The sequence below is a fragment of the Apodemus sylvaticus genome, chromosome 10, assembly GCF_947179515.1.
Source record: "Apodemus sylvaticus chromosome 10, mApoSyl1.1, whole genome shotgun sequence".
NCBI classification, from domain to species: domain Eukaryota; kingdom Metazoa; phylum Chordata; class Mammalia; order Rodentia; family Muridae; genus Apodemus; species Apodemus sylvaticus.
In genome coordinates, this window is record NC_067481.1 from 47,320,374 (window position 1) to 47,334,348 (window position 13,975).

The following is a 13,975-nucleotide window of genomic DNA, read 5'->3' on the forward strand; positions in this document are numbered from 1 at the left end:
AGACCAGCAGATAGAAGTAGGGTTTTTGTATTCACACAGCCTTGTGCTTCCTTCTACCTCCCAGAGTGAGAAACCCTGACTTCAGGGACCTTGTGAATAGTCTCTCAACTCCACTTCTCCCTTCTTCCCATTCTTCCCTTCTGCATATATGATCTGTAGCCCCATCCAGATGTAGAGCCACCCTGTATACAATGTGCTGTTTCACAGGACTCATGCACTCAGAGGTGGGAGTCCTTGTTCAGGGGAACTTGTCAAAGTTTTTGGCACCTGGGATATCTTAACTCTGGGCACTGTATGAGGTAAGTGCCGGGGCACTATGGTTCCCTCCAGCATCTCTGATCCTATACATAGGTTGACCAGTTGGCCCAGTTGGGCTTAGTGTCCTACATTTAGATGACCTTGGACAGGGATTGCTGGGCCTGCCAACCTAACTGATTCCTCAAAGGTCAGAACTCCTGGCACCCAGGGCTGTAGTAGCGTACAGATATAGTGAGGTCCCATGCTCAGGAGGTCAGAGCTATGGAGGACTTTAAGAAGGATCTCAGAAACATCTACAGGTGCTGTTTGGAGGTGTTGCCACATGTTGGTAAAGGACACTCATGTGCATGGACTCAGCCTTCTGCCAAGTACCCCTCTGTGAACTGGCAAGGGACTATTCGTCTTCCTTTCCTCTGTCACAGCATGCTGGGGACAGGAAAGAGGCAATTGTGTTCTGTCAGCTCCCTAGTGGACACACAACCCCCGCCTCCTGCTCTTGGGACCTGTCCAATGCTCAGAAGAAAGCCAGTATCAGTCTTTGGATTCTAGGATCTTTAGACCAGCTGCTCTATTCTTGGTCCCACAGGAGTGCCATAGGAGCTATTCCTGGGCTTTTGCAGGGGGTTGGGAGGGGTCCCAGCTTAGCTTGCAACATGTCCTGAGACAGAGCCTAGAAGCATCTCTATCCTGGACTTTGACTACCGCCGGTGCAGGAGTGCCCACAACTCGCATTCCCATCAGCGGCTTGAGTGCTGTGCTCCAGCTCCAGGAGCACAGCAAGCCTCCTTGGAGCACCCCAGACTCGTGACACAGGCTTCTAGAGAAGAAAGAGCTTCTAGGCTGGTAGGAGCCAAGGAACTTCCTTTTTTTCAGTCCTGGAAAAATGGTTTAACTTGCTGTAAGACCTTGGCTAAGTCTCTCCTGTCTGCTGTCGGCGCTGTGAAGGGAGCCAGCGGGATGATCTCTGTGAATCCAGCTCATTTGACCGTCATGGCTAGGACTGAATTCCTACTCCTGAGCTCTAAACTCTCCACACATAGGAAGGTTCACGTGGCCAACCATTCACTGAATATGGGAGAAAAGAGGCAAACTGGAATGTGCGACTCCTGTCTTGAAGGAACCATGGTGGAAAGCTATTGCTGTCTCCATTCCCCACGTCCTGGAGCATGGGTGTTGATGGACACCTCTTTTGTTCCGGGCTGAGGGATATGGATGGGGCCCAGGCAGGGAGGAGGTGATCTAAAAAAGTCAGTTAATAAGTAGGGTCATTCCAGGCTGGGTGATTTATGAAGAAAAGAAAACGGGGGAGAGGTTAATAGATTAGAGAGGAAGGATTGGGAGGCTTAGCTGGAGGGTTTTTTTTGGGGGGGGGGGGCGGAGGTATGGGGCGTGACTTAAGATAGGTTTTCTGTGTAACAGCCCTGGCAGTCCTGGGATTCACTTTGTAGACCAGCCAGGCTTCAGACTCACACAGATCTACCTGCCTCTGCCTCCCAAGTGCTGGGATTAAAGGCTAGAGCATTTAAAGGATAAAGTTTCATGGGTTTGACCACAAAAGATCTAGTGGGGACAGTGAAGTCCAGACAAAAGAGCCTACGTGACAGAAGCTCTAGAGAGGTGTGTTCAAAAGCAGAAGGCCGTGCAGAGTGGAGGGGACAAAGTTGAAGGCATACGGACTTGTCAGCATCGGGAAGGACGCCACTAGAGCCTTTCAGCACAGTTCAAAAGTGTTGGTGTGTCTTGAGCATGGCCTGGGTACTCGGCATGGGTCTGTGACGTAAGTGCTAGTGTTATCCATGCCGCTTTGTATGTGAGGGAATGGAAGCTTAGGGAATGACCCAGATGATGTTACATGGTGCTTAGCAGAGGAGCTGGTTCTTAAATCCAAACAGCTTGGCCCCTATATATAGGCTCTCCCTCTACCAGCTGCCTTACATGGCCTCCGAGGAGGAGCCCAGCACTTGCTCAGGCCCCGAGGCTGTTTCTCAGAAGCCCAGTTGTCAGGGTTGTGTGGTCAGTGGATAACCTAGATAGGAACTTGTGGAGGCACAAGGTTCCTACCCAGCTGCCTCGTGGATAGGGTATGCCGCCTGGCCCAGTATGCTGTGTCTCAAAGGGCACAGGGATGCTGTTGATAACGTGTATGGACATGAGACTCAGAGCAGATGTGAGGCTTGGGAGTGAGTCTGCTCAGAGCTACACAGTAAATTGCCAGTGTCCCCATTTTCACAGTGGGATCTGTACCTAGAAAGTCTTCCTGGCCAGGGTGGGAGGTAAAGTCAGTTTTAGAAAAGGATTTTATAATTCTTACCAAACCATTGCAAGTTAAGGCCTTTGAGCCTGTGGTGGTCTTCCAGACCCTTCACCTTCCAGTAGCAGCCAGCATGGAAGGACCCTGGAATGCCGACTGCCTCAGGAAACTGAGGTCTGCCTCTGCTGCTCTGACCTTGACCATCTCCAGACTGGGATGATGCCCCTGCCCTTGTTGCCCTGCTGACCCCAGCATGGCCCTGGGCAAGGGCAGGGTAAAATACTTGCTTTTTACTTGCAGCTTGGCCCTAGGGTAAAATCCTCAGGCTGGCCACTAATAGGAAAGGCCTTGGCAGAGCCACAGGGCTGGGGAGAGAGGAAGGCCAGAAGCAGTTCACTTTTTAGTTTTTGTCTGTCTCTCCTTAAAGTTCAGCCGTGTCCAGGCAGAGCCCAAGAGTGTGGTCTACACAGTGTGGTCTACACAGTGTAGGCTGAGGCCCAGGATGGAGCGCTGGAAAAGGCAGGTTGTTGAGGGACTAAGAAGCTAACCTGGCTTCAATAAAAGCCTCATTCAGAGCTGCTAAACCCCTTCCATATGTGGGCCTTGGGAACTTGAGAGTTCTTGAGAGGGGGAGGGAAAGGGAGCAGTGGCAAAGGGGCCTCACCCGGGTATCTTAGAATAGGGAGTCAGCCTTAGCCCATCTGTGGTTGGTTTGGGAGGAGAGGGGCAGACTGCTGCCACAGAGCACCTTCCGGGCAGCCTGGCCGGCCCTGCTGTACCTGTTCCAGGGGCTGAGGGCTAGAAAGTCAGAGCTGGCTGGGCTCTACAGAGAGGCTGCCAGGCCACTGGAAAGATGAGGTGACAATTTCCTGAGCCTGACCCTGGTCTTTTCTGACCCAGTTGCTGAGCTGGAAGGCCTGTTCCTCTGCCCCTGCCTGAGCTCAGCAGCCACGTGGACAGAAGCTTAAGTGCCCTGCTGCAGGAAGGCGAGGCAGTCTCTTGGCAGATCCCTTTCAGACTGCCTGCCCTGCTGTGCCTCTCTGCCTGTGGTATGTCTCAGTGACAGGCTGGCTTAGTTTCCCAGAGGATCCAGCCCTAAGCCTGTGACTACTTGAGAAGACAGGGTAAAGCAGCCCAAGGCCACCACTGTGGCCCTTGGTATCAGTCATAGGAATCATACCCACAGCACACATGGTACCTAACTGGGTTAAGGATCTCCAGAAACATCCAGACTCCAGGCTACCTTGGCTTGGTACCTATCAGCAGTCTGTTTTAGTGAGGCTCTTGGGTCATGTGACGCTCCTGTGCCTCTTAGCCCAGAAGCTTTAGCATGCTGGATTTGCTGCCCTTATTAAAGAACGTTTATAAATCTCTAAAACAAGCTGTAGACTTTGAGGAGAGTCTGTTCCTTTCTAGCAAAGGGCAGTGGTGGGTCTCAGTCTCAGCAGGCCAAAGGCAGAGTAGACTAGGAATGGTAGGCTGGTAGGAGCAGCTGCCGGGGACAGGAGGTCAGGGGCTTGTGTAGGAGGCCGAGCTCCTTACAGCCTTTGCTCTCCAGTGCTGTGGCAATGGTAGAGGGTGTAGCCTAAGAAAGGCGTGTTACTTTCAAAGGTGGGGGCCTGGAGCCCTGCTGAACATTGTCATCAGGGGTGTGTGTCATTCACTGAGCCACTGGTTGTATCCCAGGGCACTGCTTGCTGAAGATTGCTTTTCTGTCTCTCTCTCTCTCTCTCTCTCTCCACTGAGACCAGGGCTAGCTGGTTTTGACTTTCTGTTTGTCCCCAGTCTTCTTAGTGAAGATTGAACAGTCCACACGAGGGCATGTCCAGAAGCTGGGGCAATAGCAGTCGTCATTCCCAGAATGCTGAGGGGCTGGCTGTCTGGTAGAGGACATGTGTCATAGTAGAATGTGACCCAGGCTTGAAAATGGCATTGTCAGCTGACAGAGAATAGGGAAAGAGATGCCTGTGGCAAGAGTAGGTCACACTTGCTTTGCGCCTCCTAAATGCAGGGCGCAGGGAAGTGGCCAAGAAGTGATGGATGGGGTTACCTGCCTGGGCTGGTGAAAGCTGGGCCTGGGGAGGGAGGACTGCCACACCTGAGGATGTTCCCAAAACTCACCCTGAGTGTCCTTCTCTGTCCTTGGAACCTTCCCCTTATATGACCATGTTGGTGCTTCCTGTCCTACATATGGGGTTCCTTTGGTCTAAAAGGACTGACAGCAACAGGGATTCTAACAGAACCGCTGCTAGGTGACTCATGGCCTGGTGCACACTCTTGGACAATCGTCTAAAGGCCTCCACTTCTTTTAGGGAGAGGGCTGAATGATGGTCACAGTGGGCCAAAAGCTAAACCCAGACAGTTGAGTTGCTGTGTGTCTGTTAACTCCCTCTGAGGTGTTTTGGGACCTGTTTCTCTCCTCCCTGAGCCCCACCCTGGAGGAGCCTCACTGAGGGTATGTTACCTGTGGTTCTCCCCCATTCCAGCCCCGCACAAGCCCCATCTGCCGTTCTCCTTCAGATGGTCTGATACCTTCCTCTCAGTGCCTGTTCCCAGGACCCACAGATGGCACCTGTCTTCTGGGAAGTTGTCCCCTCTGACTGACATCCCAGGGGCTGGCTCCTGCACCCTGAGCACTAATCTAATCAGGAAATAGCAGAGTCCACAGTTCCCAGGGGTTATAAATAGTCTCAGCAGCTCAGGCAGCATCATTTCTCTGGAAAATGTGCCATGTCCCTCTCTGCGCCCCACCCTCCCTCCTCTGTATTTAAATGACATCCTGAAATAGACTTGGTTTCTCAAGGCTGCTGGCCTCCTGGGAATCTGAGCATCATTGTCAAGGCACTGAGAGGCTGGGCAGGTCCTTTTAAGTGGGTACTGGGGGCACCTGTGGCAAGAACCAAGGACATGGCAGTGGCGGGAACTCACAGGAACAAGAAGGGCACCTTACCCATAGCTGTGCTGAGCAGGGCTGGCGCATGTGAGCACACAGCGCAGGTGGTAGACAGAGTGGACCATAGAGGGAGCAAGTCCTGTGGTTCTCTGAGGGCTCTCTGGAGGAGGGAGCCAGAATGAGCCCTAGCACTAGCAGTGCCTCTACCTGTTTTAAAATCTCCCAGGGGAGCAGAGTCCTGAGTAGAAAACAGAGCAAACAGGAAGTTTGTGCTAGAAGCAGCTAGACAGACTCCACAGCAAGAAGCCTGCTGTCTTTTCTGAGTGAATCATGGGCCAGCAGCCGCCAAAGCACAGGTGCCAGGTTAGGCTTGTTACCTAGTATCCTACAGATTTAGTCACCCAGCGCACATTCCTTGGGTCTTGGACACAGCAGATTCCTTGCACTGTTTAAGTCTCCGTGTCCTCATCTTCAGAATGAGGATAGCTACAAAGGCTTAAACAACACTGGTGGATTATGTTGATTAACTGAGATGTGTGTACAAAGGGTTTGTCAAAGTGTCAGACTTACACAGAATGCTCAGACTGTCAGGCAGCTCTGTGAGTAAGCCAAGGCTTGTCAGTAACCCAACCCAAATCAGGAGATAGAACAGGAGACTTAAGCCAGCCCGACTACTAATCCCTAACATTTCCAAACCCAGGCTCTGTTCAGATGGTGCTCTAGGAGACAGGGACCATTGGCTCTGTCAAGAGGAAGTGCCAGGTTATAGGGTGCTAAGATAGGGATATAAGGTGAGTCGGTTAGGTGTCAGGACCATGAAACAGCCTGCGGCTTCTGCTGGTACCTAGAAAGACTTACTTTTGAAAGGACTAGTCATAAGTCAGGCACTCAGAGGCTGAGGTAGGAGGATTGAGAGTTCCAGGCCGCCAGAATGACATAGCAAGACACTGTCCTAAAAATCTCCAAAACTGGGCAAGAACAGTTGAGATCCCTCCATTGTGTGGCTCACCTCTGTGTGGGCACATTGGCAGCAGCAGGCAGGGAGGCAGTATCAGGACAGACAGAGGCCCTGTCTCTAAGATCCAGCAGTCTAGATGCAGTTAAGGACCTGTGAAAGGGTGGGCTGTGCTATAGATCCAGGATTTGGGGGACAAACGTGGAGAGAGAAGGGAGGTTCAGAAAACTAAGGTCAAAGTTGGGGCTTCTGTTGGGACAAAGTAGAATCCTTGGCCTCAAGCCTTCTGGATGAGAGGGCCTGGGCAGCAGTCATGCTGGTGGCTGTCTTTGTTGGGGGCCATCCTGTGGGCAGGGACTCTGCCCAAGGAAGGTGTGTGTGTGTGTGTGTGTGTGTGTGTGTGTGTGTGTGTGTGTGTGTGTGTGTACTTGGTTTTCCCCTGGTTCATTACCCTTATATTCTCAATTCCATTCCTCCTCTGTGACAAGGAAGTAACTGAACACAGGGCCTGAGTCTCTATAGACTGACTGGATGTAGGCCCAGAGCCAGCCAGGTATAGACCCAGACCCTATCAGAGGCGACAAGCACAGGAAGGACCTGGGCTCACCCACATACAGTTTTTTTTCTGTGGGGACAGTAGCCTGGTTGAAGCACACATGGCGCCTGAAGGTGCAAAGACTTGCTGAGGATCACGGTGGTGAGGCAAGGAGAAGGACACCTGTGAGACACTGCCCGTAGCTCTTGACTACCACATTGTCAGATGGGCCTTGTCACTTCAGAAGATGAGCTCATTCTTGTGTTTAAGTGGATGATAGTGGGTGTTGAATCACTATGGTAATTCGATTCCACTGCATATACTTAAAGAATGATGTCACCACTTGACAGTGTCAATATTTACATTATTCTGGAAATGATCTTTGCAGCTACTTAAACTTGCCATAGAAATGTTGAGATGTTGACTTTAAAATGTTCTGGGGTTGGGGGCCGGCTGGGGTATATCGGTGATGTGGGCGCAGCAAGGTTTTAGTGTCCCATTCTTCTGTCTAGTAGGTGCCAAGGGCTAGAGACCCTCAAGGAAATCAGGAAGCCCTGATGTGTCCCCCCTCCAAGTGTGTGCTGTGCATGGTGCTCACTTGTGTGCCATTGTTGCATCTGTGAAATTAGGTGACATGGTCCATTTGGCGTAGGAGCCAGCACAGTTAGATGGACAGAGTCTCTGAAGGTGTCTCTCCAGGGAATCAGAGGTCCTTCTGGAGGGAATGGGGGCTGTGGCTGAAGCTACTTTTTCACAGGTCATTTCAGGATGAACATCTAGGCCTCTGCCTTTCTCACTCTTTACCTTTCTTTTTTTTATTATTATTATTACTATTATTATATGTAAGTACACTGTAGCTGTCTTCAGACACCCCAGAAGAGGTCATCAGATCTTGTTACGGATGATTGTGAGCCACCCTGTGGTTCTTGGGATTTGAACTCAGGGCCTTCAGAAGAGCATTCAGTGCTCTTAACCACTGAGCCATCTCTCCAGCCCCACTCTTTACCTTTCTTATAAGCAACTGCTGACCCACAGGAGAAGCTGGCCTCTGGCCTGCGTCTCTCCTTCCCTAACCTTCCCGTCTCTCTGTCTCTGCAGCTGGATCCACAGACAGTAGAAAGCAAGAACTGGCATACAGATGTGATTGAGATGAATGGGGTAAGGACATCTGAGCCACGTGCCATCACTCCTGCATCCTCCCCTGGGTGCTAGGCTGTCTGCGCCCCCTCAGACCAGTGTTCTCCTCTCTTTGGCCACACCCTTCCCCCTTCCCAGCTGCAGGTGTGCATGGAGCCCTGCCAGCTCGGGGTTACCCCGTTTGCAGTCTTGGGGAGAGAGACCCTATGTTTGGTGATAACTCATTCCCTGGGGGATTTGTACCTACTGCTCAACCCCCTGACCAGATCAAAGTGGAATTCTCCATGAAATTTACCAGCCGTGACATGAGCCTGAAGAGGACCCCATCCAAAAAGCAGACAGGCGTCTTCGGGGTGAAGATCAGCGTGGTGACCAAGTAGGTGCTGTCTTGGAGATCAAGTAGCTTCAGGAGCTAGGTGCCAGCAACCTCCCACCACCCAGCCCCTGCCCTTGTCCCTGCTCATGCCAGCAGCTTAATCAGTCAGTACCACAGGCAGCCAGTTTGGAGACCAGAAATGGCTCCTGGGATACTTTAGAAATAAGCAGGCCAACATGGAAATGGTGGACAGTCCCAGGGGAAGCCAGAGTATCTGTTTCCTGCAGTAAACAAGAAGTGACAGTGACTGTGGACCCATGCTTGGGCTTGGCAGCAGTAAGCTGGAGTCTGGGTGGCTGTCTGGGAAAGGCCCACACCCTTTTAGGTCACCCTGCCCTTTGGGTGCTTTGTTCCCAGGTCCTGACCTACCCTGGTCATGCGAATCAGCTGGTCAGCCTCCCTGTGAGCATTTTTTTTGGTTTGTTGCTTTTCCTTTCCCCTCGAGCATTTTTATTTATTGCATTGGGTCCACAGTCTCTGAGTTGTCACAGAAGTGCTCTGCCACTGAGCCACGCCCACTCAAGCATTTCAATCCAATGGGAAGTTCTTTCCCCGGTCTTTAAGCCTTCTCCCACCGTGCTGTATCTCAGCAAGCTGGCTTTGAGGAATGGGATAGCCTCTTCCCTGGGGCCTTCCTTGCCTTGACTCCTGCCCCCAAGGGGCTAAAGCTGACCAAGGCTGAGGTATGCTGTGGCGGAGCTAGAGGGCGCAGCCAGTGTGAGAAGTTCCCTCCATTTCCTCTGCACCTGTGTCCTGCAGGCGGGAGCGCTCCAAGGTGCCCTACATCGTCCGGCAATGCATAGAAGAGGTGGAGAAGAGGGGCATCGAGGAGGTTGGCATCTACAGGATATCAGGGGTGGCCACGGACATCCAGGCCCTGAAGGCCGTCTTTGATGCCAGTGAGTAGGGAGGCCCAGTGGGGATGGATGGTACTGGAGCAGCTGGTGGAGAGTGGGGAAGCCCTGGCCAGTGCCCTGGAGTTTGTTGTGGCACAAAGGAGGCTGTTTCTGAATCCCCTGACAAGTTACACATTCTGGTCTTGTCACTTGTTTCCCTCATTCATGTTTCTTAACCACTGCTACAATAAGGATGGTGTTGAGAGGTCAGGTCACTTGTTCTGGGTTACCGAGCTTGTATATTTTTGTACCTGAACTTAAATCGAGACCGTTTGACTCCAGCGTGTATATTGCTGGCTCAGGCTCCTTCCTCTGGCTGTCTTCAGGCCCTGTTACCATGTGGCAGGTCTCTTCTGTGGTGGGTCCTGGCCCTCAGTTTCTTCTTTTCCATCGGGCTGGGTCAGGCTAAGGCACTGGTAGTACATCCAGTGCTCAAGATGCCTAAGCAGGCAGGCAGCTGAGAGTCCAGGTATGTAAGGATAGGCTAGCGGCTGAGGCATGATGATATATGGCTCCCCAGAACATGTAATTAGGTGTGTGCTGTGTGCTGTGGATACAGCTCTGGTACTCTGAGCCAGTAGTTATGTCCCTGCTCTCTTCTGAGAAGTCACAGCAGATAGTCCCCAGTCTGTCCCTTGCTGCCCTTTCCCACAGATAGCAGCTGCACTGACATATCATAGAGCTGTGGGCATTGTCTATGCCCTGTCTTCTAGGGGAAGCAAGGGAGTGCAGTGGGAAGTGGTTTGAGGGACTGAAACAAGTGAGGGCTGCCACTGAGATGTCTCGGAGGTCCGTGTAGCCTCTGACCTTGCCCCCTCCTGGACAGATAACAAGGACATCCTACTGATGCTGAGTGACATGGACATCAACGCCATCGCTGGTACCCTCAAGCTCTACTTTCGGGAGCTGCCTGAGCCCCTCCTTACAGACCGACTTTACCCAGCCTTCATGGAGGGCATTGGTGAGGCTTCTGCGGTCCTGAGGGTTGGTTGGGCTGAGTCTCCTAGACTGGTAAAATGAAAAGCAGGAGGAAATGCCCCAGGAATTCCCGTCAGTAACTAGTTCAGAGTAGTCTCATTCTTGTGACAGGAGGACCTGAGAAAGAGGTGCAGCCTGCTGAGGCTGGGTCCTTCTCACCTGTCCCTCTGCCCATATGTCCCTTTTGTGACTCCCACTCCCCCTTACACAGTGATCTGCTGCCCCGAAACACAGGCATTCATGGAGGAAGGCCCTGAGCTGGCAGGGCTGAGGGCTAGAGAGGAAGCTGTAGTATACTGGGGACAGCTGTCCTGAGCCCCACGGAGTGGCTCTCCTCATTGCCCAGGTACTAGCCAGTGGAGGTCCTGTGACCACCTACAGGGCCCACTTCCAGGCCTGGCACAGTGTTCCCCTCTCCTGAGGCAGAGAAGACTTCGGACCCTGCCGAGAGTGCGAGGCCTAGGAGAGGCTGTTCCGTCTAGGCACCAGCTTCAGAGCTGCTTGACAGAAACCATCCCCACCCCCAGTAATAATGTGCGACTAGTGCATTAAGCTAGCATAGAGTCTGGGTTGGGTGGACTCGGGTAATGGCCAGCAAGAAGGGAAGGAAGACACTGCTCCCTCAGCCTACCTTCTAGACATGTTGTCATGGTGGACATCCTAGGGGAACCCGCTGTTGACAGGCCACACACAGGTCAGGCCCTCCCTCTGTGGTCCAGGCTTCTGGCCTTCCAGGCAGGCCCTGCCCTAGCCCTTTCTCCTCCTGCAGCCCTGTCAGACCCTGCTGCCAAGGAGAACTGCATGATGCACCTACTCCGCTCCCTGCCCGACCCCAACCTCATCACCTTCCTCTTCCTGCTGGAACACTTGAAAAGGTAAGGAGGAGAGGCAGGACCCAGCCCAGAGCAGACGCCTGTCCCCACAGACCCATTGTCTCAGCTCTGCCTCCTGGGTACTGGCCTGTGCTAGGTCACCCACAGCAGCCTGAGTGGTTGTTTCTCCCCCTCCTGAGCTCACATTTTGTTGTTGGGAAACTGGCTTCTAATTGCAGCATGAAATAATTGGCCATGGTACCAGAGCACATGCCTGTGCTCAGGATGCCGAAGCAGGGGGATTGCTTGAGCAATCAACAACTAGCTTGGGAAACATAAGGAGACCCTTGTAGAATGGTCGGGTGAACCTAAGGACCTCAGGTGGGCTTAATCTGTGGGTCCCAAAAGCAGCCAGTTAGTGTAGCTTTTTGTTTTGTTTATACTTATTTATTGTGTGCATGTCTGCACGTATGCGTGGTTTGCATATGGAGATTGGAGGACATCTTATAGAAGTTGACTCTGTTGTGTAGCTTCTGAGGGCTGGACTCAGGGGGTCAGAATTGGCAGCAAGGACCTTTAGCCACTGAGCCATCACGCTAGCCCAGTGTAACATGTTTAAAGTGAAATAGAAAGGGCAGCAGAAGGGTGTGCTCCAGGCAAAAAGATTGCTTTATTTCATTACCTGTCGGTGTGTCCTGGGATGTGTTCATTATGAGTCAGTTAAGAATTTGAAGCCTACTGGTCTTGACCCATACATTATGAAACAGGAAAACTGAGACCCTAAGCCCAGCAGGGACTTACTTGGCCTCGCAGTAAGATTGTATTTAATACCCACATCTTCCGAGTCCTAAACTAGACCCTTCTCACCTTCCCTTACCCTTCTGTGGTCAGGGCAAACAGCTGAACTTAGCACCAGCCTGTCCTCACCACTCATGTTTTAGCCCAGCACTAATGACAGATACCAGTTGGAAGGAGGTCACTTGGTGTTCCTTAAATCCACTTGCTACCTTGGACCAGCGCCCCTGAGCTCATCCCTCAACTGGGTGCTGGCTGTGGTTCAGGAGGCCAGGCTCTGGAGGGCCAGTGGGGACCTCGTCATAGCTGGCACTGGTGCCTTGTTTTTCCCATCATGAGACAATGTCCCTCCCTCTGGTTTGGCCAGGACTGAAGTCCCAACCAGAAGTCCCAACCAGTTTCCAACTAGTTTGGTGAACATTGTGAGAGGACACACTGAGAAGGAATGGGAAGGGAAAATTCATTAGGTTTTCCATTCTCGGAACTGGGCCCACATCTGGGTTCTCTCTCTCTCTCTCTCTCTCTCTCTCTCTCTCTCTCTCTCTCTCTGTGTGTGTGTGTGTGTGTGTGTGTGTGTGTGTGTGTGTGCGCGCGCGCACGCGCATAGGGGCTAGCCAGCTGCACAGCTGTCTGCTGGCACTATGTTTGCCTGTTTCCAAAGCAGTCAGCAGGCACATTTGTGACTCCTGCCCAGAGGGTGGGAGTCATATTGGAGAATAGGATGAGAGGCCCTATCCAGGGTTTGTGTGTATGGAGGCTCCAGAAACATTCCCTAGTATGGAGTTGGGGGAGGTCCAGAATCTCTGGGTGTGCTTGGCGATACTGAGCCTTCCTCAACAGTAGCCACAGATGGCAGTTCCCACTGTCACTGGGGACATATCAACCTAGTCTATTACATAATAGAAGGGGAGATCTGGAAAGAGAGCAGGCCCATGAGCAGGCCCTTCAGAGACAATGGGGAATTCAGCCTCCAGACTTGCCTGTGGTTTAGACCGCTCCTGCTACAACACCGCCTGCGTAACTGTGGGCTCAGCTAGCAGCTGCCTCTGGGCAGCAGGTCCTCCCCGCTCTGCCCTCTCCACTACTGACTTCCCATAACTGCACTACTATTGGGCTCTGGAGAAAAAACAGAAAAAAGAGTGGCTCTTGAGGAGATTGCTCATTGCTTAGAAACCAGAAACCTATTAGCTGTGTGACTGAGAGGAAGTCACTAAACCTCTCTTACTTGGTTTCCTCACCTCTACAGAAGGGATGATAATGATACCTCAAAATAACCAACAACACACAGTATTACAGGAGACGTTCTTAGAGCTGTAGTCGTCTCCATGTGATTGTAAGGTTTCTATCTATGTCAAGAGGGATGCCATTGGTAGTTGTTAGTCCTTAGGCTTAGCAGTTTTCCATCAGCTTGACACATGGCTTAGGAGCTAGGGGTATATTACAGCAATTTACCCTGATGCAGCTGGGACCTCAGTCCCTTAGCCTAATGTCTTCCCCACCTACTGGAAGGGAAGCTAGGTGTCTGCCACTTTGATGTCCCCGAGGGAGATTCTACAAGTACCTTTAGTTTCCTGCCATCTTGGGGCTGCTGAGGAGTGACTCTGTTCTCCTTCCTTTCTGTCAGGGTTGCCGAGAAGGAGCCCATCAACAAGATGTCACTTCACAACCTTGCCACGGTGTTTGGCCCCACGTTACTGAGACCCTCAGAAGTGGAGAGCAAAGCACATCTCACATCAGCTGCAGACATCTGGTCCCATGATGTCATGGCCCAGGTACTACCAGCACCATGTAGGCCTTTGGACAGTTCAGAGGCCCCCCTTCCCTCCTAGGCAGCTAAGTTAGTGGTATATAGGACACCCAAGCACTTGGCTGCAGAGCATTTGTCCTGCTCAATGCAAGACAAGAATGTGTAAGTCTACACAGGGTTAAAGAATGTCTGTTCCAGGGGCTAGCTGCTTTCCTGAGTGCATCAGTCTCGGAGGCAGAAAATTGAGGGCTGGAGATTGACCTCATGTGTGAAAGTCCTGGGGTTGCTTTCAGGGTCAAGAGTCTCACCTTCAACACTCACCTCAGGCCCATGCTGAAAGCC

General features: G+C 52.0%; 1 protein-coding gene across 3 annotated transcripts in view; it reads left to right on the forward strand.

Moving 5' to 3' along the window:
• Nucleotides 1-13,975, forward strand: part of Abr (ABR activator of RhoGEF and GTPase) — a 195,972-nt gene that overhangs the window by 179,390 nt on the left and 2,607 nt on the right. For all 3 annotated transcript variants that reach the window (XM_052197162.1, XM_052197163.1, XM_052197164.1), the window contains 6 exons: nucleotides 7,991-8,050; nucleotides 8,296-8,405; nucleotides 9,165-9,304; nucleotides 10,128-10,262; nucleotides 11,049-11,154; nucleotides 13,511-13,658. In XM_052197162.1, coding sequence (XP_052053122.1) covers nucleotides 7,991-8,050; nucleotides 8,296-8,405; nucleotides 9,165-9,304; nucleotides 10,128-10,262; nucleotides 11,049-11,154; nucleotides 13,511-13,658 — 699 coding nt within the window. The remainder of the gene's footprint in view (nucleotides 1-7,990; nucleotides 8,051-8,295; nucleotides 8,406-9,164; nucleotides 9,305-10,127; nucleotides 10,263-11,048; nucleotides 11,155-13,510; nucleotides 13,659-13,975) is intronic.